The 26,615-nt window shown below is 34.9% G+C and overlaps 1 protein-coding gene across 2 annotated transcripts in view; it reads right to left on the reverse strand.

Moving 5' to 3' along the window:
* LOC138306828 (amine oxidase [flavin-containing]-like) overlaps nucleotides 1-26,615 on the reverse strand; it is a 76,774-nt gene that overhangs the window by 24,502 nt on the left and 25,657 nt on the right. The window contains exons 2-11 of one of the 2 annotated variants that reach the window (XM_069247314.1): nucleotides 25,245-25,339; nucleotides 23,856-23,993; nucleotides 22,444-22,548; nucleotides 21,474-21,565; nucleotides 13,923-14,064; nucleotides 11,523-11,586; nucleotides 2,609-2,697; nucleotides 1,242-1,401; nucleotides 547-649; nucleotides 337-448 (exon numbers count right to left, since the gene is read on the reverse strand). In XM_069247314.1, coding sequence (XP_069103415.1) covers nucleotides 337-448; nucleotides 547-649; nucleotides 1,242-1,401; nucleotides 2,609-2,697; nucleotides 11,523-11,586; nucleotides 13,923-14,064; nucleotides 21,474-21,565; nucleotides 22,444-22,548; nucleotides 23,856-23,993; nucleotides 25,245-25,339 — 1,100 coding nt within the window. Of the gene's footprint in view, nucleotides 1-336; nucleotides 449-546; nucleotides 650-1,241; nucleotides 1,402-2,608; nucleotides 2,698-11,522; nucleotides 11,587-13,922; nucleotides 14,065-20,450; nucleotides 20,593-21,473; nucleotides 21,566-22,443; nucleotides 22,549-23,855; nucleotides 23,994-25,244; nucleotides 25,340-26,615 lie in introns of both variants that reach the window. The other variant, XM_069247313.1, reaches the window with a different exon arrangement.

Genomic DNA, 26,615 nt, shown 5'->3' on the forward strand with positions numbered 1-26,615 from the left:
ATACTAATTATATGTGTATATAACATCAATTATATGTGTAACCCTGGTCAAAACTAGTCCAGAGGTTTTGAGTTCGATCCCTGGCAGTGGAAATGATAACATGTTTCCCAGTGCGTTTTACTTTATTGGTTTTGTTTGATTTCTGTCTTAAATGATAATTTTTAAAAGATGGTTTAATTATTGCCTGTGTCTGATTTGGAAGTAATGCCAATCTCACTCAGTACTTGGTAGCTATACTCAACATGGGAAGGGACAAACCGGACGTGGAGGACTAGACCCTAACTAATGACTCGTTTGACCACTCATACCGCCCTTATCTCAAACTAGAAATCTCACGTGTAAGGCTTCTGGTGACTGGAAGACTTTGGAATAAAGTTGGCAAATTCGTTGTTTTCTTTCATCTTTAGTCAGTTTACAAAGAGTTCTGGCTTTGTCCGCCAAAATAAAACTGAAATCAAAATGGATTAAATTCAATCAGGTTTGACGCCATATGTTCCTCATAAGAAATTGGTCGATTTTCTTTATCCTGTTTACTATATCACTCACCCCATGATAGCGGGAAGATCGTTTGTATTGCCTGGCTTGACATCGTCCATGCTAAATCCTATAATCTCGTCATTGTCCACTATGGCTGAAGACCCGCAATACCCTTCAAAGTGAAAGTATAAATCTCCAACGATAAGTACTAGTTAAATAATTCAATTCAAACATAATTAAACCCTACATAAATTAACAAAACACGGATATCATTCTGAATTACAAGATAAGCTAAAAAAGTTAAAAGATATGTATTACCTGCATTATAAACGAAACTCGCAATTGATATGTGTGACATTTAAGTCAAATTAAAGGATCAGTGGACATTAAAAGGATTTTAACATCTAAAATCAAAACACCTTATAAGTAAAGAGTAACAAAAATCCTAGAATTAGGTGTTAGTACAACGTTTCATAAAAGACATATCAGATCGTCAAACGTATCAATAGCGTCATGTCATTAGATATTGAAATCGATATACATGAGGTCCCAAACAGTATACGTCACAACCAAGTATTTAGAAGTAAATATAAGTAAATCCTTGGTCACGAATCATTATTGACCAATAGAGAAAAGTTTTATAATCAAATTTAGGAAGAGAGTAGACTGTAACCATTTTAATTATGATCGGTAGAATGTGAACTTTTGAAATGAAGTCAGGTTTGCTTAGTTGCCTGTATCACATTACTGAAAAGTCTCATTACCTTTCTCCCTCCAGAAGGGGGTGTTGTAGTAAACAAACGTTTTAATGACGGACCCCATGGGGACCCTCTGGATCAGCTGGTTCCGTAGGCATGGTAACGGCGGTTCGTATGTTATCTTATTTTGTAGCGGAAGAGGCGTCGCAACTATTACATATTTTCCCTTGAAATAAATAAAATAAATTAAAACAGATTTCACTTTTCGTGCTAACATGAAATATGTCATTTTATTTATCGTTATACTAAAGACATTTTAGTGTTTGAGTACAGAGATGGTGATATGATGTTAAGGTACTGAAAAATATGTATTCATTTACAGAAGTGATGATCACATAGTTTATTTAATAAAGATGTCATGTAAATTAGCTGGTAAGCACATCTCGTTATTGTGACAGCTTAGCAATCAAAATTTCAAAATAATCTACATTTAATGAACATGTTTATTCATTACAATGTTATAGTTTGGTTTGTTTATTTTTACGTCCTATTAACAGCCAGGGTCATGTAAGGACGTGCCAGGTTTGTTGGTGGAGGAAAGCCGGAGTACCAGGAGAAAAACCACCGGCCAACGGTCAGTACCTGGCAACTGCCCCACATGGGATTCGAACCCGCTTCCCAGAGGTGGAGGGCTTGTGGTAATATGTCGGGACATCTTAACCACTCGGCAATGGTATAGTCAATCAAGCTACATGTACAGTAAATTAATGCAATAGTATTGTCTATATAGGTTCATGCTCTAATGACCAAATTCAATCACTATATTTTGTATAATTAACAGTAAACCTAATTAATGTACAACATCTAAATAGTTTTACTGACCAGTTTTTTTTTATGTGTATTTCTACCACAAAAAGTGGTATTATTTAACTCTCAATGCAACTGTTGATTAAAATTTGATTATACCACACGTTGCTGTTTGAAAGCGTACAGTATGTGTCTTTGTCGTTGTGTCTTTGTCGTTGTGTCAAAACGAGTCTGAGACGGACTTGAACTTGAAGTAAACGCGCATGCTTTAAAATAGTCAGATAATGCGTGGTATATTGTTGAAGCAACTTTGAAAAAATAAAACACGACGTTAAATGAGATATATTTCATTCTAAAGTTGTTTCCAATTAGACAAATTTAATATTATTTGCATATCTCAGAAAATACACAATACCCGGTACTATATATTTCTATCGGATAAAAGCAAATATATTTGTGGTAGAAACAGGTCACACGGCTCGTGATTGTTGGATACGGAATTTATTCCACTCTCGTAAGTTATCTTTAAAAAGGTATCTTTGTAACTTTAAGAAAATAACTTATATCAAATAAGCATTGGTTGTGTTACCTCTATGTAACAGTAATAAGTATGTGTGATGTAGTACCTGATACTTGTTCCCATGGATGTCTGTTACCGTCACTCCATTGGAATCCTGTGAAACGCTGCAGACCGGCTGCTTCAGTAATACTTTATCTATTGGTAGATATAAAATAACACTCCTGAGAGTTACCCTGTGGTTCAGTAATACTGTATCTATTGGTAGATATAAAATAACACTCCTATGAGAGTTACCGTGTGGTTCAGTAATACTTTATCTATTGGTAGATATAAAATAACACTCCAGAGAGTTACCCTGTGGTTCAGTAATACTTTATCTATTGGTAGATATAAAATAACACTCCAGAGAGTTACCGTGTGGTTCAGTAATACTTTATCTATTGGTAGATATAAAATAACACTCCAGAGAGTTACCCTGTGGTTCAGTAATACTTTATCTATTGGTAGATATAAAATAACACTCCAGAGAGTTACCCTGTGGTTCAGTAATACTTTATCTATTGGTAGATATATAAAATAACACTCCAGAGAGTTACCGTGTGGTTCAGTAATACTTTATCTATTGGTAGATATAAAATAACACTCCAGAGAGTTACCTGTGTGGTTCAGTAATACTTTATCTATTGGTAGATATAAAATAACACTCCAGAGAGTTACCGTGTGGTTCAGTAATACTTTATCTATTGGTAGATATAAAATAACACTCAGAGAGTTACCGTGTGGTTCAGTAATACTTTATCTATTGGTAGATATAAAATAACACTCCAGAGAGTTACCGTGTGGTTCAGTAATACTTTATCTATTGGTAGATATAAAATAACACTCCAGAGAGTTACCGTGTGGTTCAGTAATACTTTATCTATTGGTAGATATAAAATAACACTCCAGAGAGTTACCCTGTGGTTCAGTAATACTTTATCTATTGGTAGATATAAAATAACACTCCAGAGAGTTACCGTGTGGTTCAGTAATACTTTATCTATTGGTAGATATAAAATAACACTCCAGAGAGTTACCGTGTGGTTCAGTAATACTTTATCTATTGGTAGATATAAAATAACACTCCAGAGAGTTACCGTGTGGTTCAGTAATACTTTATCTATTGGTAGATATAAAATAACACTCCAGAGAGTTACCCTGTGGTTCAGTAATACTTTATCTATTGGTAGATATAAAATAACACTCCAGAGAGTTACCCGTGTGGTTCAGTAATACTTTATCTATTGGTAGATATAAAATAACACTCCAGAGAGTTACCGTGTGGTTCAGTAATACTTTATCTATTGGTAGATATAAAATAACACTCTAGAGAGTTACCGTGTGGTTCAGTAATACTTTATCTATTGGTAGATATAAAATAACACTCCAGAGAGTTACCCTGTGGTTCAGTAATACTTTATCTATTGGTAGATATAAAATAACACTCCAGAGAGTTACCCGTGTGTGGTTCAGTAATACTTTATCTATTGGTAGATATAAAATAACACTCCAGAGAGTTACCGTGTGTGGTTCAGTAATACTTTATCTATTGGTAGATATAAAATAACACTCCAGAGAGTTACCCTGTGGTTCAGTAATACTTTATCTATTGGTAGATATAAAATAACACTCCAGAGAGTTACCTGTGGTTCAGTAATACTTTATCTATTGGTAGATATAAAATAACACTCCAGAGAGTTACCGTGTGGTTCAGTAATACTTTATCTATTGGTAGATATAAAATAACACTCCAGAGAGTTACCGTGTGGTTCAGTAATACTTTATCTATTGGTAAATATAAAATAACACTCCAGAGAGTTACCCTGTGGTTCAGTAATACTTTATCTATTGGTAGATATAAAATAACACTCCAGAGAGTTACCGTGTGGTTCAGTAATACTTTATCTATTGGTAGATATAAAATAACACTCCAGAGAGTTACCGTGTGGTTCAGTAATACTTTATCTATTGGTAAAATAAAATAACACTCCAGAGAGTTACCCTGTGGTTCAGTAATACTTTATCTATTGGTAGATATAAAATAACACTCCAGAGAGTTACCGTGTGGTTCAGTAATACTTTATCTATTGGTAGATATAAAATAACACTCCAGAGAGTTACCCTGTGGTTCAGTAATACTTTATCTATTGGTAAATATAAAATAACACTCCAGAGAGTTACCCTGTGGTTCAGTAATACTTTATCTATTGGTAGATATAAAATAACACTCCAGAGAGTTACCGTGTGGTTCAGTAATACTTTATCTATTGGTAGATATAAAATAACACTCCAGAGAGTTACCGTGTGGTTCAGTAATACTTTATCTATTGGTAGATATAAAATAACACTCCAGAGAGTTACCCTGTGGTTCAGTAATACTTTATCTATTGGTAGATATAAAATAACACTCCAGAGAGTTACCCTGTGGTTCAGTAATACTTTATCTATTGGTAGATATAAAATAACACTCCAGAGAGTTACCCTGTGGTTCAGTAATACTTTATCTATTGGTAGATATAAAATAACACTCCAGAGAGTTACCGTGTGGTTCAGTAATACTTTATCTATTGGTAGATATAAAATAACACTCCAGAGAGTTACCGTGTGGTTCAGTAATACTTTATCTATTGGTAGATATAAAATAACACTCCAGAGAGTTACCGTGTGGTTCAGTAATACTTTATCTATTGGTAGATATAAAATAACACTCCAGAGAGTTACCGTGTGGTTCAGTAATACTTTATCTATTGGTAGATATAAAATAACACTCCAGAGAGAGTTACCGTGTGGTTCAGTAATACTTTATCTATTGGTAAATATAAAATAACACTCCAGAGAGTTACCGTGTGGTTCAGTAATACTTTATCTATTGGTAGATATAAAATAACACTCCAGAGAGTTACCCTGTGGTTCAGTAATACTTATCTATTGGTAGATATAAAATAACACTCCAGAGAGTTACCGTGTGGTTCAGTAATACTTTATCTATTGGTAGATATAAAATAACACTCCAGAGAGTTACCGTGTGGTTCAGTAATACTTTATCTATTGGTAAATATAAAATAACACTCCAGAGAGTTACCGTGTGGTTCAGTAATACTTTATCTATTGGTAGATATAAAATAACACTCCAGAGAGTTACCGTGTGGTTCAGTAATACTTATCTATTGGTAAATATAAAATAACACTCTAGAGAGTTACCGTGTGGTTCAGTAATACTTTATCTATTGGTAGATATAAAATAACACTCCAGAGAGTTACCGTGTGGTTCAGTAATACTTTATCTATTGGTAGATATAAAATAACACTCCAGAGAGTTACCGTGTGGTTCAGTAATACTTTATCTATTGGTAAATATAAAATAACACTCCAGAGAGTTACCGTGTGGTTCAGTAATACTTTATCTATTGGTAGATATAAAATAACACTCCAGAGAGTTACCGTGTGGTTCAGTAATACTTTATCTATTGGTAGATATAAAATAACACTCCAGAGAGTTACCGTGTGGTTCAGTAATACTTTATCTATTGGTAGATATAAAATAACACTCCAGAGAGTTACCCTGTGGTTCAGTAATACTTTATCTATTGGTAGATATAAAATAACACTCCAGAGAGTTACCGTGTGGTTCAGTAATACTTTATCTATTGGTAGATATAAAATAACACTCCAGAGAGTTACCGTGTGGTTCAGTAATACTTTATCTATTGGTAGATATAAAATAACACTCCAGAGAGTTACCGTGTGGTTCAGTAATACTTTATCTATTGGTAAATATAAAATAACACTCCAGAGAGTTACCGTGTGGTTCAGTAATACTTTATCTATTGGTAAATATAAAATAACACTCCAGAGAGTTACCGTGTGGTTCAGTAATACTTTATCTATTGGTAGATATAAAAATAAATAACACTCAGAGAGTTACCGTGTGGTTCAGTAATACTTTATCTATTGGTAGATATAAAATAACACTCCAGAGAGTTACCGTGTGGTTCAGTAATACTTTATCTATTGGTAGATATAAAATAACACTCCAGAGAGTTACCGTGTGGTTCAGTAATACTTTATCTATTGGTAGATATAAAATAACACTCCAGAGAGTTACCGTGTGGTTCAGTAATACTTTATCTATTGGTAGATATAAAATAACACTCCAGAGAGTTACCCTGTGGTTCAGTAATACTTTATCTATTGGTAGATATAAAATAACACTCCAGAGAGTTACCGTGTGGTTCAGTAATACTTTATCTATTGGTAGATATAAAATAACACTCCAGAGAGTTACCGTGTGGTTCAGTAATACTTTATCTATTGGTAAATATAAAATAACACTCCAGAGAGTTACCGTGTGGTTCAGTAATACTTTATCTATTGGTAGATATAAAATAACACTCCAGAGAGTTACCGTGTGGTTCAGTAATACTTTATCTATTGGTAGATATAAAATAACACTCCAGAGAGTTACGTGTGGTTCAGTAATACTTTATCTATTGGTAGATATAAAATAACACTCCAGAGAGTTACCGTGTGGTTCAGTAATACTTTATCTATTGGTAGATATAAAATAACACTCCAGAGAGTTACCGTGTGGTTCAGTAATACTTTATCTATTGGTAGATATAAAATAACACTCCAGAGAGTTACCCTGTGGTTCAGTAATACTTTATCTATTGGTAGATATAAAATAACACTCCAGAGAGTTACCGTGTGGTTCAGTAATACTTTATCTATTGGTAGATATAAAATAACACTCCAGAGAGTTACCGTGTGGTTCAGTAATACTTTATCTATTGGTAGATATAAAATAACACTCCAGAGAGTTACCGTGTGGTTCAGTAATACTTTATCTATTGGTAGATATAAAATAACACTCCAGAGAGTTACCCTGTGGTTCAGTATAATACTTTATCTATTGGTAGATATAAAATAACACTCCAGAGAGTTACCGTGTGGTTCAGTAATACTTTATCTATTGGTAGATATAAAATAACACTCCAGAGAGTTACCGTGTGGTTCAGTAATACTTTATCTATTGGTAGATATAAAATAACACTCCAGAGAGTTACCCGTGTGGTTCAGTAATACTTTATCTATTGGTAGATATAAAATAACACTCCAGAGAGTTACCCGTGTGGTTCAGTAATACTTTATCTATTGGTAGATATAAAATAACACTCCAGAGAGTTACCGTGTGGTTCAGTAATACTTTATCTATTGGTAGATATAAAATAACACTCCAGAGAGTTACCCTGTGGTTCAGTAATACTTTATCTATTGGTAGATATAAAATAACACTCCAGAGAGTTACCGTGTGGTTCAGTAATACTTTATCTATTGGTAGATATAAAATAACACTCCAGAGAGTTACCGTGTGGTTCAGTAATACTTTATCTATTGGTAGATATAAAATAACACTCCAGAGAGTTACCGTGTGGTTCAGTAATACTTTATCTATTGGTAGATATAAAATAACACTCCAGAGAGTTACCGTGTGGTTCAGTAATACTTTATCTATTGGTAGATATAAAATAACACTCCAGAGAGTTACCGTGTGGTTCAGTAATACTTTATCTATTGGTAGATATAAAATAACACTCCAGAGAGTTACCCTGTGGTTCAGTAATACTTTATCTATTGGTAGATATAAAATAACACTCCAGAGAGTTACCGTGTGGTTCAGTAATACTTTATCTATTGGTAGATATAAAATAACACTCCAGAGAGTTACCGTGTGGTTCAGTAATACTTTATCTATTGGTAGATATAAAATAACACTCCAGAGAGTTACCGTGTGGTTCAGTAATACTTTATCTATTGGTAGATATAAAATAACACTCTAGAGAGTTACCGTGTGGTTCAGTAATACTTTATCTATTGGTAGATATAAAATAACACTCCAGAGAGTTACCGTGTGGTTCAGTAATACTTTATCTATTGGTAGATATAAAATAACACTCCAGAGAGTTACCGTGTGGTTCAGTAATACTTTATCTATTGGTAGATATAAAATAACACTCCAGAGAGTTACCGTGTGGTTCAGTAATACTTTATCTATTGGTAGATATAAAATAACACTCCAGAGAGTTACCGTGTGGTTCAGTAATACTTTATCTATTGGTAGATATAAAATAACACTCCAGAGAGTTACCGTGTGGTTCAGTAATACTTTATCTATTGGTAGATATAAAATAACACTCCAGAGAGTTACCGTGTGGTTCAGTAATACTTTATCTATTGGTAGATATAAAATAACACTCCAGAGAGTTACCGTGTGGTTCAGTAATACTTTATCTATTGGTAGATATAAAATAACACTCCAGAGAGTTACCGTGTGGTTCAGTAATACTTTATCTATTGGTAGATATAAAATAACACTCCAGAGAGTTACCGTGTGGTTCAGTAATACTTTATCTATTGGTAGATATAAAATAACACTCCAGAGAGTTACCGTGTGGTTCAGTAATACTTTATCTATTGGTAGATATAAAATAACACTCCAGAGAGTTACCGTGTGGTTCAGTAATACTTTATCTATTGGTAGATATAAAATAACACTCCAGAGAGTTACCCTGTGGTTCAGTAATACTTTATCTATTGGTAGATATAAAAAACACTAGAGGTGTTCAGTATATTATCATGGTAATATAAAATAACACTCCAGAGAGTTACCGTGTGGTTCAGTAATACTTTATCTATTGGTAGATATAAAATAACACTCCAGAGAGTTACCGTGTGGTTCAGTAATACTTTATCTATTGGTAGATATAAAATAACACTCCAGAGAGTTACCGTGTGGTTCAGTAATACTTTATCTATTGGTAGATATAAAATAACACTCCAGAGAGTTACCGTGTGGTTCAGTAATACTTTATCTATTGGTAGATATAAAATAACACTCCAGAGAGTTACCGTGTGGTTCAGTAATACTTTATCTATTGGTAGATATAAAATAACACTCCAGAGAGTTACCCTGTGGTTCAGTAATACTTTATCTATTGGTAGATATAAAATAACACTCCAGAGAGTTACCCTGTGGTTCAGTAATACTTTATCTATTGGTAGATATAAAATTACACTCCAGAGAGTTACCGTGTGGTTCAGTTATACTTTATCTCATTTATATTTTTTAAGTTTCATGTGCCATAATGGGGTGACAATTTTATCATGTTATTTTTGCGTCGATCATCTATTGAAAACAATAAGGTGTGATGAAAAACCTTGAAATGGACAGACAAACACGTATGATGTCTTTTACACATTTCCTATAACACATTATGTATGCATTATAAAATCTTTGTATTATTATGCCTTATGTATGTTAAGATAGAAATATAACTACAGGAATCACTTTACAATAACTTATGATATTATTAAAATGTGAAATGAAATTCTAGATTACAACTGGGCCTCATGAACTGATAATATATCATTTTCAGCTCTTATTTGTACTTATTAAACGAAATCCATTCATTTTAAGTATTGTAAATTTCAAAATATTGGTAACTTTTGGAGGTGAATAACATATTAAAAGCTCTTTTGGATCCAATGGTATGAAAATGCACACATTACTTTAACTAACGAGCCTGTATAAGGTCCAACATTGATGGAATTCAGACCAGGAACAGATGCGGTGCGTTACTAAATTGAAGAAACGCAGACCAGGAACAGATACGGTGCGTTACTAAATTGAAGAAACGCAGACCAGAAACAAATATGGTGGGGTACTAATTAACAGTGTTGTGGTGTACTAAATTATCATGGTGACATAACCCTTACAGAAATATAAGGCCTCTGGCACACAGTTGCAGCAATATTGCAGCAATATAGCAGCAATATTGCAGCAATATAGCAGCAATATTGCTGCAATACATACTTTTCGTATGCAAATGAGTTTGCCGCACGCACTTGCCGCACCATAGCTGCACACACTTGCCGCACCAAAGCAGCACACACTTGCCGCAATAAAGCCGCACATAGTTGCAGCAATATTGCTGCAATACATACTTTTCATATGCAAATGAGTTTGCCGCACACACTTGCCGCACCATAGCTGCACACACTTGCCGCACCAAAGCCGCACATAGTTGTGGCACCATAGCCGTTAGCTTCCTGGTTTATATTTAAATAAGTACAAAGGTATAAATAGAAAAGTTTGAAAAATCACAAGAGTCATTCTTTTGATTCTTGGTACATACATTATGCAATGACCTTTTGAATTCATTTGTTGATGAAATTAGTCTTAATCTTGAAAAATAATTACCTTGTCAGCATCAAATGAAAATTATTGTTCCAGGACACATGAAGTAAATAAAGCTATAGATACATGTACATTTAAGTGTTTGTGACATAAAATGACTATACACCAATAAAAACAATTATATTGCTTAAATTTCACCAACAAACCTTATCAAATCCAAAACACTATCAGACTACATCCACTTGTAACTTATCATAAATCCAATGGAAGAAGTTTCTATTCTATTGGGCCCCGTTCCTCTGTCCTTCATACACCACAACCTCTTGAATCAATGTTTGAATTGAAGGTCAACTGATTTTAACCTTTGCAAAGGATTATGGGAGTACCCATAATTCTTTGTTATACTGCCGCAATATAGCAGCAATATTGCCGCAATATTGCCGCAACCTTCCTAAAGTTTTCTGTGTAGGATGCTTCTAGTACATTTTGCGGCACTATTCCTGCACACAGGTTTTTAAAGAAAAGTTTCTTGCACGAAAGCCGCAATATTGCCGCAATATAGCTGCAACAAAGTATTAGTGCGGCAATAGTGCCAGAACGGTGCGGCTAGCCGCACTAACCTGCTCAATTGCTGCAGTAACTTGCTGCACACAGATCAGTGTGCCGCAATATAGCTGCTTTATTGCAGCAATATTGCTGCACACTTAAGCTTTCTGTAAGGGAAAATCTCCATTATTAATAAATACATTGTATATATATATCAAATAGGTATTACTTGATTTACCTTTACCGAGCTTCTTAGCAATACAGTCACTTATCTGCTGGGATCCTCCAACGAATTTCCTCTCCTGTCAACACCAATAATAAATATCATTGTCGCTATATCGCAGTTTGTCGTACATATTGAACATAGTATAATCATTCTGTTACTATCTTTTATTTTGAGTATTTAATTTGGACAAATATTTCAAGAATCACTATTGTAAAATTTCACATAAACTGTAGGTTTGCATCGCACCTCGGACAGAAATGTCCCCAAATGATTGGCGGAGAGCTGTCACGTGGTGACCCCCTATCACTTTATAGGGGGTCAGTAAATTTTATTATGGTGCAATATTGCGGCTCTCGCCCTCGCTTCAAAATTTAAACACATTCTCTTCAACTAAATATACCATTCATTACCGTAAAACTATATATTCTTGTTGCATGTTCCATATACAGTATACTTGTAAAAAATACATCGATAAATATGGTAGGACTACTGCCTAGGCCACTTCTGAATTATTTTAAAAACGGCGATTTTTTTGTATCCTTCGCCAGCATAATTCAAATTTGATTTCAGATCCTTGACAAAACAAATAGGAAACAAAGATCTTATGGAACAAACGGAAGGTCCTCGATGCGATAAATTCGCTATATAGTCAGTTACTGACCCCCTATAAAGGCATAGATGGTCAGTAAGAAATATACGCCCTCGCCGCTATAATTCTTACTGACCCTCTATGCCTTTATAGGGGGTCAGTAACTGACTATATAACTTATAATACAGATATTAATATTCGATTGAAGTGGTTCGCTTAAATGAAATATAGTAACAGATTGCATAGGATACTTAGAACATCATTGATATAAAGTATATCATGAATATAAAACTATTAAGTAATTTTATGAAAAAGCAAGACAAAGCAGTAATCTCAATCAATTTGTGGACAAATATAGAGCGGACAAATTAAAAGTCGAGTTATCTGTTTACTTTTAAACGCGAATTTATCCATACACGATTACATTTACACCAACAAGTGCAAATACAATATGTAGAAAGAATATAAATACAAAGCACGAAAATAATTAAAATACGAGCAATTTGAAAGGTGGCTTAAATATCAACATGCAAAGTAGATCCAAATCGAGGGAAGAAGACACAAATGTTGTTTTTACGTTTATACTCTGACCCTTTATACAGCAATCCACTGTACTCTCAACCACATATACTGACACTCGATGTATGATTTGTTTTGCTTACGCAATAACAGACAGAAACAATAAAATGACGTCAGGAAAAATGACGTGACGTCAGGATTAAGGTGACGGCGGGATAAAATGGTGGTCTCTGCTGGACTTTCGGAATACATTTTGACGTTAATTCTTTGCTATGTGGGTAATTGTGATTATGTCGTAAAAAAGATCTTAAATGTGTGTTAATCTCATATGATATTTTATAAAACTCGCAAAAATAAAAACTTCCGAGACTCGTTTCATAAAACCTCTAATGAAATAAACACTCATGTAAGATCCTATATATAAACCCTTCGACCTTTTAAGACAGAATATTTCTATGAGATATGAGAACATCAAATTATTATTGTACTGACTATTTTAAAATGGATGGTATAAGCGACACAAAAAAAGTCGGCAAAAAATATGGCTTAGCAGCTGGCCTAATTGATGGCTATAGGTTCATACAATGTATGAAAATCATTGATGATTGGACTTAACGATTATTAATGTAAAATTAGTAGGAAATTTTGTAGTATAAAAAACGTGTTAAAGGACGGATACATATAACGGCGCAAGGGAAACCAGCAATCAAAGAAAGGAAATAAAGATTAGGATGAAATCGACGATTGATAATGAACGTCAACAAAGTGTTCATAGTTGTCATTTATGTGAATATGAAGTAAAAGCAAAGTAAAAAATATCTATAATTGAATAAAAAATTTATTTTTATATTCAAAGAAATTCAATAGTAGGTAAACAAATATATTAACTTAAACAAAATGGTTGGCTACATCAGAAATAGAAACTAGGAAGGAACGCAACTTGAAAAAGGAAAACAAAAAAGGTATATGTGCACATTATATATAACATGTAAATAATAATTAGAACAAAAAATATAACAGAATTCTGTATATGGAACATGATATAGAGCCCGTATCATCACAGTCAGGAACAACAACAAGTAGATACCGCAAGCGGAAATTCAGTGTGTGAAATAACCAATAGCGGAAGCGGAAAAAACAGTGTTAGAAATAACCAATTCCGGAAATGGAAATACAGTGTAAGACATATAACCAATACCGGAAGCGCAAATACAGTGTAAGACATATAACCAATACCGGAAGCGCAAATACAGTGTTAGAAATATAACCAATACCGGAAGCGGAAATACACTGTGATAAATAACCTGTGCACCATTTTCGGTTGACTGAATCCTGTTGGAACCTCCGCACATAGACGTGTACCATAAGAACCATAAAAGGGAGCATTCGTATGGCTCACAGGTCACATTTAACCGTACATAGTCTGCTGTCTGGTAAAACACCTCTCTGTAACATATTACCAGAAGATAAATATGAATGAATCTGAAGCTTGTTTGAATACAGTTGCGTCTAGAGCATTTAAATGACCTTGATTCAAGTAACGATATTTTGCCGAACACGGGTAGCAGACCTCAGACGGACAGCCTGGCCACAGTGCATATTTTTGTTAAATGAGAAGCCCCTGTTTTGAACCATGCACAAAAATTGAAAATGAAATCGATTCTAAAATTGATACATCCTATATTGAGGATTTCATAAATTGTCCAAATCAGCTGTACACTACCACCAGGGTGTCTCCTTTAAAGTCATGTACAAATTTATTTTTTTGGTTTAAAAATAAGAACCCCATACAACTAATCGTGTTGTTTTATGTTAGATATATAGCGTTTAGATACTGTTATTCAACTAAAGATTAAAGTTATATGTGCCGATACTGGGCGAAAATTTTAGCAAATTAATTTTTCTTCATTAATCTATTAAAAACTAAAATTAAGGTTTGATGAATTTCAAAAGGCTTCAGATGCCTTATAAACACAGAAATTATATACTGAAAAATTGTTGTTTTTATGCCTTTTGTATGTTTAGATGGAAACTCTCTTGCAGAAATCGCTTAAAAAACTATATTTTTTTCTTGAAAAGTGACTGAATAAAAGAAATAATGTATATTTTTATTCTATTATTTTTTTGAGAATTGTAAGGCATTTTGATCATTACTTTTATGAACATCTTAATATTCTTTTTATTAAGAATCCCTAAGATTAATTATGAAGATAAAAAAATATTTTTAAAGCACAAATATACATCAAATCTGTTAAGTATATGATAGTGTAGATTTTAGTGTATCGGTAAGGTTTAAAATGACAAATTTGAATATAATTATAGAAAAAAAATTACAGGTACAGTTTCTTCAAAACTCTGACAGAAGGTGTATAACAACATGGTTACTTAATAAAACAAGTATAAAGAATATTGAACTACGGGAAGATGCTGACTACCACTAGGTAATATGAGACTACCACTTTAAATTCAGCAGAACCATGGTAACACCTCGAGGTATTCAAGTTTTCGAGTTAAAGGTTACTTGACTATATAGTCGACCAATCCATCCCTGGACTATAACAAAACTGAAGGTTTGGTGTGGGACACCCGATGAGACAGGTAATTCAGGCCTCTAATGTATATAAAAGTCCAATAAGAGTGTTGAAGTTAGGAGTCGCTCTCTGTCATCTTCAAATGACATCTGGCAGACCTGCGATTGGTCAGCATTTTTTTTCTACTGGGCTGCTTTCAGGTCTTCTATGTCATAGTCCATGTTGATTTGGATTTAATGGCAATGATTATATCTGCTGGAGTATTGAGGATGATACACTGCAAACTGTAATTCGACACGGGGTAACTGACTTACACGAATTCAAATTAGCCACATCTGTATATGTCAAAGGTCACAATAACATTTACTTTAGTCCAATCATCTGTCAGACATACTTATATACAAATATCTGGGATAACACTGACTAAATGACGACCGTCACAAATATCTAAATCACACATATGCTTAAGCACTCCTGCCTTTAACACCGCTATACACTTCACGAACACTACATGTATGTAAACTCTGATATTAATCCGAGTATCCGTTAATCATTACAAAGCACCGTGTTTAAGTCACACATTTTCGTCATTGCTGTTTTTCAGTTCATATTATCTTTTAAACACAATCTCCGACTTTGCTTCAATTCTTGCCAAACATTATTTCATGATGATTTTAGTTAACATCCCAGCTGTTCACAATGATCCCATTATACAAATGAAACCCATTCTATAACGCTTGGTAATTCTTTAAAAAATCACCACTATTACACAGTCAAATTCATACCTGATTATCAATTTATAATAGATATTTAGTTAGATTTAAAGCAGTCTGAATGTATAACGACCAGTTTGAAGCATGTGTACAAACATTCATGAAAATTCCTAACAGATCTAATATCGGAATCCTTCAACCAGTACAATCAAGGTTCTGTCAATGTATAATTTTACTTGAGAACAATTTATAGCATCTGCTGTTACTGAAAATCCTTCCCTCGAAAGACATTTTTGCATTTCTATTTTGAATTTCTAGCCACGACTACTTTACAAAAGTCATAATGCTATTTTATTTTTAGCCGATATGAAAACGAATCTAATCATTGAAGAATAAAATAAATCAGATGATACCACCCTATTGTTTCCCTAAAGTAAGGAGGGTTGAATGTTATATCTGCATGTGTCAGGGTGAGGAGGGGGGATGACTGAATTACCAAAAAACAATTTATACAGCCCATAGTTATGTACAATCGATCAGATGACTAGTAAATGCGTTTTAAATGTACACATCGACTAAAATGCAATGTTCCATGGACATAGGTCGCTCAACCGCTACACGGTGAATTGTTGCCAAGTCAATCTGCGTGTCTTTCAGATCTAGAGAGTTCATTTTGAACCTCCTCCAAATATAATGTATTCTCTCTTTAATCAAGTGTCTGAAAAGGGTTTTTATTAAAGGGTACCAAGAATTGGAGCAATTTACTATTAAATCCAGAATACTAATTCTATCCATGTATAATTTTTTATTAAATCCAGAAGACTACTTCTATTCAGGTATAATTTACTATTAAATCCAGAATACTACTTCTATCCATGTACAATTTACTATTAAATCCAGAACACTACTTCTATCCAGGTACAATTTACTATTAAATCCAGAACACTACTTCTATCCAGGTATAATTTACTATTAAATCCAGGTGTTAGGTGATATACAAATTATAACAAAAACAAAAACATTTAAATCTTGATTGGTTTTTTTTCTTTTAATTGAATTTTCCCCTTTTCCCTAAGCGAGATTTAAACCCATATACTTGACACTTATCTCATCGGCTCTGGAGTCTACCGTCTTATCCACTACACTCGTGGATACGTTGTCTATACGAATTGTCTATGGCTTCAAAATAATTCAGGTCCAACAAATGTTTGCAAGGTGTTAAAATACAAAGCTAGTTCTAGAGGTTCTTTCTTTCAAACAGAGAATCACATTGCTTATCGAGTACATTTGAGAATGAGTGAAAAGGACTATTCGTTTGTTTCTTCACCAAATACAAATTGTGGAGAATAAACACAGTTTTAAAGGTAGTTTTCGATTTGATAGAATATTACCTAATTCAGATAGTCCAATAACTGGTGGGCAGACAACTCCATGTGTGATTCAGCCAAGTCATAATGTGAATGGAGATTTATTCTCCGACTTGGACGAGACATCGTTTTACACATGCAAACCTTCGGACAATGAAGTTGATGAAAATGCTAATGCCATTGCAGGTACTAGTAGTTCTGGAGTGAAAACTCGATCCAGGAGAAAAGGGAAACTGAAATTCCATAATTCATTTTCTTTGGGTAGTGTACTAGCTGATGCCATTAAATGTATTAAGTTTTGCCAAGATTTTAAGTTACTACCGATATCAGTGAAGTGTTCAAATCATCGTCAAACGTTGACTGGATTGTATACCATCGAACGTGTTACGGCATCGTCGAGTGACTCACTCACAAATTCCAGTGTAAAAACAGTCATAAAAACAAAGTGCCTCCTCATAAGAATACATGGCTGTCTGGTTACAACTGGGAACTTTAAGGAAAAGTGCCTTGCGTATTTACAGTTTTTGATCAAATTTCCTTATGACATAGCGATAGAAAAAAACTTCTGTTAGCTCAGCATCAGAGAGTGACACAGAAAGTGTTGCACTGGGAAGAAACGTTGTGTGACTATTAGAATTATTGCAGAGAAATTTGTTCATGGCTGGTTGAAAACACCAATTTTCAACAAATAGATTCAACTAAATTGTATTATTGAGATAGACGAAGCCAAGTTCAGTAAACAGAAATACAACCGAGGCAGAATTGTTGATGGACAGTGGGTACCGAGGGGTATCTGTAGCCAACTCAAACAGATATCCTTACAACCAGTGGACACACGTGATAGGGACACACTAATTCACAATATCTAAAAATATGTGAAGGTAGGGACCATAATCAGTTTGGCCTACAACGGTCTCAGGGACCTGGAATACCACAATAAAACAGTGTACCATTCAGCAATATCAGGAGCATGCACTAATTTGATCTATAAAAGGTGTTGGAACAGTAAACGTCAGCTCCCTTCTACCCATACGCGTCATGGTCAGTAATTCTAGAGGGGGGTTCAATAGGAACCCGGACGTACAGGGAAAACACACACTATACATCATGTTTGACAGTATACCTTAACAAGAGGCCCAGAGGGCCTGTATCGCTCACCTGGTTTGTAATGCCAAGTAATGTTCTGAATACAGGTTCATTGTTTCTTTTCTGAAGGAATTTTAATATTAACCTCTAAATCCCCTATTGGGCCCCACCCCTCCTGCCCCCAGGGGGTCAGAGCCAAAATTTATACAAGTTCTGTTCCCCTTCCCTCAAGGATGTTTATGGCCAAATTTGGTCACAATCCATGCAGAACTCTAGGACAAGTAGCTATTTATAGGATTTACCTATAATTCCCCTATTGGGCCCCGCCCCTCCTGCCCCCTAGGACCAGAGCCAAAATTTATACAAACTCAGTTCTTATTCTCCCAAGGATACTGGCCAAATTTGGTTACATTCCATGCAGAACTCTAGGACAAGTAGCGATTTACAGGATTTACCTCTATTTCCCCTATTGGGCCCCTCCCCTCCAGCCCCCGGGGGACCAGAGCCAAAATTTATACAAGTTCTGTTCCCCTTCCCCCAAGGATGTTTGTGGCCAAATTTGGTTACATTCCATTCAGAACTCTATGACTAGTAGCGATTTAAAGGATTTACCTCTATTTCCCCTATTGGGCCCCGCCCCTCCTCCCCCCGTGGGACCAGAGCCAAAATTTATACAAGTTCTGTTCCCCTTCCCCCAAGGATTTTTGTGGCCAAATTTGGTTACATTCCATTCAGAACTCTAGGACAAGTAGCGATTTATAGGATTTACCTCTATTTCCCCTATTGGGCCCCGCCCCTCCTGCCCCTGGGGGATCAGAGCCAAAATTTAAACAAGTTCTGTTCCCCCTCCCCCAAGGATGTTTGTGGCCAAATTTGATTACAATCCATGCAGAAATCTAGGACAAGTAGCGATTTATAGGATTTACCTCTATTTCCCCTATTGTGCCCCGCCCCTCCTGCCCCCTAGGACCAGAGCCAAAATTTATACAAGTTCTGTTCCCCTTCCCCCAAGGATGTTTGTGGCCAAATTTGGTTACATTCCATTCAGAACTCTATGACTAGTATTGATTTAAAGGATTTACCTCTATTTCCCCTATTGGGCCCCGCCCTTCCTGCCCCCAGGGAGTCAGAGCCAAAATTTATACAAGTTCTGTTCCCCCTCCCCCAAGGATGTTTGTGGCCAAATTTGGTTACAATCCATGCAGAACTCTATGACTAGTAGCGATTTAAAGGAAATGTTGACGGACGGACGGACGACGGACGACGGACGACGGACGACGGACGCCGCGCCATGACATAAGCTCACCGGCCCTTCGGGCCAGGTGAGCTAACAATATGAAACGATATTCGCGTGCATACAGAAGCTTAAGTAAACGCTATGAGGAAAGCACAAAACAATATTGGGTACATTATATATATATATAAATGATTTTCTATGAAATGCTAGACTACAACACTAACACACGAGCGTGCATTTTCGAAAGCCATTTATTATTGCATGATTTTTTTAATAAAGTTAATTATATAGAGTAAACTACTTCCGCGTACCATAGGTAATGGTTTTCAATGGACTGTATAGTCGGTCTAACAGCGACCCATTGTCATTATAATGTCGTACTAATTATACTTCAATAAATAAACTAGGTTGTTATAGAGACTGTGTTCATGTCGTATCCAGTCTTTTAAATAACTTGGGTTGTGATAAAAGTTATTAATTCATTATTTAAATTATTCTCTGCATTGAACTCATTTAAAAGTCGGCGAGTTTCATAACAGCTCCATATGTATCTTATTGACTTGAATTCCAACACCTGTTGCAATATTCAATAAAATGTCGATCGATGTTCGTTTTATAACAAATTGTTCAATTCAACACGCCATGGATGCCCAATACAACGCATGCAGGCTCGATTGGTTTCATTTTCATAGACAGAAAGCACATTCGCACACAGACAATGATAAAGATACAAGTGAAGGGTATACAAGTAGCTTGGCTATACGCAATCAGTTTCATATCGCATATATGAAAATGATTGTTATAAAACATTCGATATAAAGCAACTAGAAGTCCGCAAGGAGATCCAGAAACAGCAGAGGGGAAGGAAAAAGAGGAATCACAAATTTGACATAGAGACCTGGCCTCCATTTGTTGTCGAAAATATTCGATCCAATCCTCCACATTGCTTCACATACCACATAAACCATAGCAAAGAACATTCATATGGTTCTGACGTTACGTTCACATTGTTGAACTTTGTCATAAAATCCCTGACGCTCCTGAAACGATTATATGAATGACATTGGAAACCTTTGTTTTGATGTTGGTCTGAAAGAATGTGTCTACCAAACATATTTATTTTCAAAGATTTTTCAGTGAGTATAGACCACAACAAGTTTGTACATGAAGGGTCAAACACATAGCAAATAACAGGTTTACAGATGTCTGTATATATGTTTGCAGACGTAACAATAAACTACAGTTTATTTTGTTTTGATTATTTTTGACATATATTGTTTATATTTCATGAGTGCGATATTGAAATAAAATAATTGGTTTTCTTTAACAATCCCATATATATATTTACAAACACCTTCCAAATTTAACAAGAAGTGACGAATATTTTTTATTAATAGTTTGTAAACGTACCTATTTTGACGTGTTATAACTGTAGTGTGACCGAGATATTTCAATAAATGCTATTTTGGCGTGTTTTAACTGTAGTGTAACAGAGATATTTTAATACAATGCTATTTTGGCGTGTTATAATTGTAGTGTGACAGAGATATTTCAATACAATGCTATTTTGACGTGTTATAACTGTAGTGTGACAGAGATATTTCAATACAATGCTATTTTGGCGTGTTATAATTGTAGTGTGACAGAGATATTTCAATACAATGCTATTTTGACGTGTTATAACTGTAGTGTGACAGAGATATTTCAATACAATGCTATTTTGGCGTGTTATAATTGAAGTGTGTCAGAGATATTTCAATACAAGTCTATTTTACTCAACATTTGTCAGAAAAAATAATAGTATATAGGAAAATATATATATGCTATCAATTTAGCTCGTAGCTCCAACTATCTTCAGAGGTAAATTCACCACATATGGACGTTTACAGACTGTAAGGGCGAAAGAAGAAATTTTACTTACTTTGTCCACACGTTTTTATCAAAGAATTGTTGCATTGTCATATGGTCCCACTCCTCAGCATGGGGAGCTTTCCATGGCGCATCGGCGGGAATCTAGAACATGGAGGTAAAATCATCGACCTATACAAACAAGAAATCCAACAGGATAATGAACCGTTATCTCTACTCGTAATGTCCATAGAACATGCGTATAAAATGTTTACCGAGAGGTAAAATGATCGACCTATACAAACAGGAAATCCAACAGGATAATAGTTATCTCTAATCGTAATGTCCATAGAACATGCGTATAAAATGTTTACCGAGAGGTAAAATCATCGACCTATACAAACAGGAAATCCAACAGGATAATAGTTATCTCTAATCGTAATGTCCATAGAACATGCGTACAAAATGTTTTCCGTTAAATAGACATATAGCGATATACAGTATTGAAGCGTACTAAAACGAAAAAAAGTTCAATCTATAAGAAAAAGAGAAGAACAGACCTAACTCCTAGAAGATATTTCCAAATAAAAAATATTTTAAACGATAAAGACGTAAAATATGTTTAAATAGATCCAGGACGAACACTACAAAGGAAAAAACAAGCAGGTAATTGTCTTTGAGATATAACGTCCTAGGCATTCTCAGCGGACATGTATCGGTATAACGTTTACGTTGTGTAAAATCGTCAATGCTATTGGTTGTTACTACGAATACAAAATGATAAAAAAAAGGATTGTGTAAGTGGTAACACGTTATAGTGATAGTACGACTTCAGCCAAGGACTATCATTACGTCACCTCCGGTTTGGGCTAGCAATATGGATATCCAGGTGGTCAGAAAAGTTGGCTTCGATATGTACAATTTATTCATTACTCCGATTCCCAGCGATACAGAGATATTTCTAGATGCGCTAATTAAGACATTCCTGGCATAAATTGACAACTATTTTCAAAGCACAAGTCTTTAACACTATGAATCATTACTTCTGCTCCCATCTTGTCCATCAGTCTAAAGATGTTGTTCATATCTAAGTCAGCCAGAAAACTGCCCATTGGTGGAAAGACATCGTGGAATCTCATGGACTTTCCCTGTGAATAGAACAAAAGTAATGTTGATAATACTAATTATATAAACTGACGTCCTTCCACTTGGAATAGCACAAAAAGCTGGCGATCATATTAAATATAACACTTTAATAGTAATCTGTAAACCAACACTCGCGTGAGCTGTACATTTGCAAATTTTCGCGAAACGCGTAAATTTGTGAAATATATCCCCCATAATATTAAAATTAACCTCATTTTTTAAGGCATTTTCATTCCAATTTGCTATCATAGACAATAGATAATTCGTTATAATGGCAATTGTGAAATGTTGTAGCTCCTAAAGAGTTCTGGAAAGTAAGTCATCCTTAAATATTTACATTTTGCCACTGCGACTTCCATTACTCTAATGATAATCGTGATCTGCATTATGAGCCAATAAATGCAGACTAGACTTGGTGTTGTAATATCTACATATAAATGAATGTGTGTCTTGTTTACTGACAGCATGTAAGTCCGCGCGGGGAAATTGACATTATAGTTGAATGAACCACTTTGGTTATCAAACTTATGAAAAAATCTTTTAGATGTCTGGATAATTGAAAGTAAACTGAAAAGCTATTGAAAAACATTGAAATTTTATTATTTTTTTAATTTTTCATAGAGACTATTTTTTATCACATTGAACTTGGCTGTTGAGGTTAAATGACTGAAGCTGAAAATTCAAATGTTCACTTGCATCTTAATTATGTTTTACTTTGAACTTGAAAGTAAAATGTAAATATAACAATTAAAGGATTATTAGATTGTATTTATTGGAGATATAAATGCAATCTGGGTGGCAGAAAAATATTCATAGCGAGCGCTATTCTATTTATCTGCCACCCAGATTGCATTTATATCTCCAATAAATACAATCTAACAAATCCTTTAATTGTTAAATAAAAACAGTCAAATCTAGCATCTACTGAATTCAGCGTGCTAACAGCAAATTAATAATTCAAAGAGATCACAGAGATCACAAAGGAATTATTTATGCCTGACAATGGAAAGAAGGATCATCTCTGTTTTTCAAATTTCAACTATCAAGATACAAGCTGGCCGCCTGTCAAAATGTGCACAGATCGTAATATGCAAAACCAGACACTAGGGGAACCTACATTTGGAATTTGAGACAGATCCTTACTGTATTTTCTAGGAAATAGTGGAAAGATATATTGACGGCCAGACGGACGACGGACCACAGACGAAAAGCGATTTGATGCACGTGGTATCATTTGGCCAAAACTAAAACAAGAATAAAATTCTTATCAGTTCTGGAATTAGAAATGTTACGTATCACAAATGCTTACTTTATAGTAATATACCAAGTCCTCAACTTCATTGGTTAAGAAAGTCTCCACGCCGAACTCGTCAGCCAATCGTAGTATTCGGTTTTGTGTAGGTCCTACATAAGACCCGCCAAGATCCACATAGTTTACCGTTTTATTCTGGCTCGAAAATAAGGTTTCTTTAAAGATGCATTGTATTATTGTCAAAACGATACATTTTTATTATTATGAAAAAATATATGGTATTATTATAAGAAAATACATTGTATTGTTATAAAAAAATTACATTGTATTATTATTAAATATTACATTGGATCATCATTAACAAGATACGTTATATTATTATTTAAAATGTGTATTGTATTATTCTTGAACTATTATTCTTATAACTTGAATGACTTTTTATGTTATGGAGATATAACACACAATTCTGAGTGTACTCCGCGTACATTTTAAATAATACTACGAAGTAGCTCTCTTATAATATCCATATCTCTATAACATAAAAAATAACTCATCAATATTTGAATTTAATAAATAGCATTAATACATTGTTTTTAAACTCTGCAATATTAGGTAAATAATCCAAACAACAATGCAATGATTTCAGAGAATAAACAATTTAACCAATACAGATCAGACAGATATTTTCTAGGTAACCTTTGTATCACCTAGGTAACCTTTGTATCACCTAGATAACCTTTGTGTCACCTAGGTAACCTTTGTATCACCTAGGTAACCTTTGTATCACCTAGGTAACCTTTGTATCACCTAGATAACCTTTGTATCACCTAGATAACCTTTGTATCACCTAGGTAACCTTTGTATCACCTAGGTAACCTTTGTATCACCTAGGTAACCTTTGTATCACCTAGGTAACCTTTGTATCACCTAGATAACCTTTGTATCACCTAGGTAACCTTTGTATCACCTAGGTAACCTTTGTATCACCTAGGTAACCTTTGTATCACCTAGGTAACCTTTGTATCACCTAGGTAACCTTTGTATCACCTAGGTAACCTTTGTATCACCTAGGTAACCTTTGTTATCACCTATTTAACCTTTGTATCACCTAGATAACCTTTGTATCGCCTAGGTAACCTTTGTATCACCTAGGTGACCTTTTTATCAGATAGGTGACCTTTGTATCAGATAGGTGACCTTTGTATTATCTAGATAACCTTTATATCACCTAGGTAACCTTTGTATCACCTAGGTAACCTTTGTATCACCTAGATAACCTTTGTATTATCTAGATAACCTTAATATCACCTAGGTAACCTTTGTATCACCTAGGTAACCTTTGTATCACCTAGGTGACCTTTGGATCACCTAGGTGACCTTTGTATCACCTAGGTAACATTTGTATCCCCTTTAACAGATGCATTTGACAAGAGTTTATTTCCTTACTCGTTCTGTGAATGTCCGTCCCCCAACTCGTTCTCTGGCCTCTAATACAACCACATGTAGGCCATTCTCGTCCAAAAGTTTGGCTGCGGATAACCCTAAAATTGTATAGAGTATCATACAGTATGTTATTAATATAATAATACAACTTTCAGATCTGTTAGCGTTAAAGAACGAACAGGTAATTGAAATGATTGCAATATCAAACATCGTTTAATTACAGGTAGTTGTCTGGCTTTAAACATGTGAAAAAGACAAACAAAGAATATATTTTGAACAGGGATCCTCACTACAACACTATACAATAAACATAAACAATAGACTGTGATCCAGGGATCCTCACTACAACACTATCTCTAAGACAATAGACTGTGATCCAGGGATCCTCACTACAACACTATCTCTAAGACAATAGACTGTGATCCAGGGATCCTCACTACAATACTATCTCTAAGACAATAGACTGTGATCCAGGGATCCTCACTACAATACTATCTCTAAGACAATAGACTGTGATCCAGGGATCCTCACTACAACACTATCTCTAAGACAATAGACTGTGATCCAGGGATCCTCACTACAACACTATCTCTAAGACAATAGACTGTGATCCAGGGATCCTCACTACAATACTATCTCTAAGACAATAGACTGTGATCCAGGGATCCTCACTACAACACTATCTCTAAGACAATAGACTGTGATCCAGGGATCCTCACTACAACACTATCTCTAAGACAATAGACTGTGATCCAGGGATCCTCACTACAACACTATCTCTAAGACAATAGACTGTGATCCAGGGATCCTTACTACAACACTATCTCTAAGACAATAGACTGTGATCCAGGGATCCTTACTACAACACTATCTCTAAGACAATAGACTGTGATCCAGGGATCCTCACTACAACACTATCTCTAAGACAATAGACTGTGATCCAGGGATCCTCACTACAACACTATCTCTAAGACAATAGACTGTGATCCAGGGATCCTCACTACAACACTATCTCTAAGACAATAGACTGTGATCCAGGGATCCTCACTACAACACTATCTCTAAGACAATAGACTGTGATCCAGGGATCCTCACTACAACACTATCTCTAAGACAATAGACTGTGATCCAGGGATCCTCACTACAATACTATCTCTAAGACAATAGACTGTGATCCAGGGATCCTCACTACAACACTATCTCTAAGACAATAGACTGTGATCCAGGGATCCTACTCAACTACCTACAACCTATCTCTAAGACAATAGACTGTGATCCAGGGATCCTCACTACAACACTATCTCTAAGACAATAGACTGTGATCCAGGGATCCTCACTACAACACTATCTCTAAGACAATAGACTGTGATCCAG

This window comes from Argopecten irradians, chromosome 14 (genome assembly GCF_041381155.1).
Source record: "Argopecten irradians isolate NY chromosome 14, Ai_NY, whole genome shotgun sequence".
In the NCBI taxonomy this organism is placed as follows: Eukaryota; Metazoa; Mollusca; class Bivalvia; order Pectinida; family Pectinidae; genus Argopecten; species Argopecten irradians.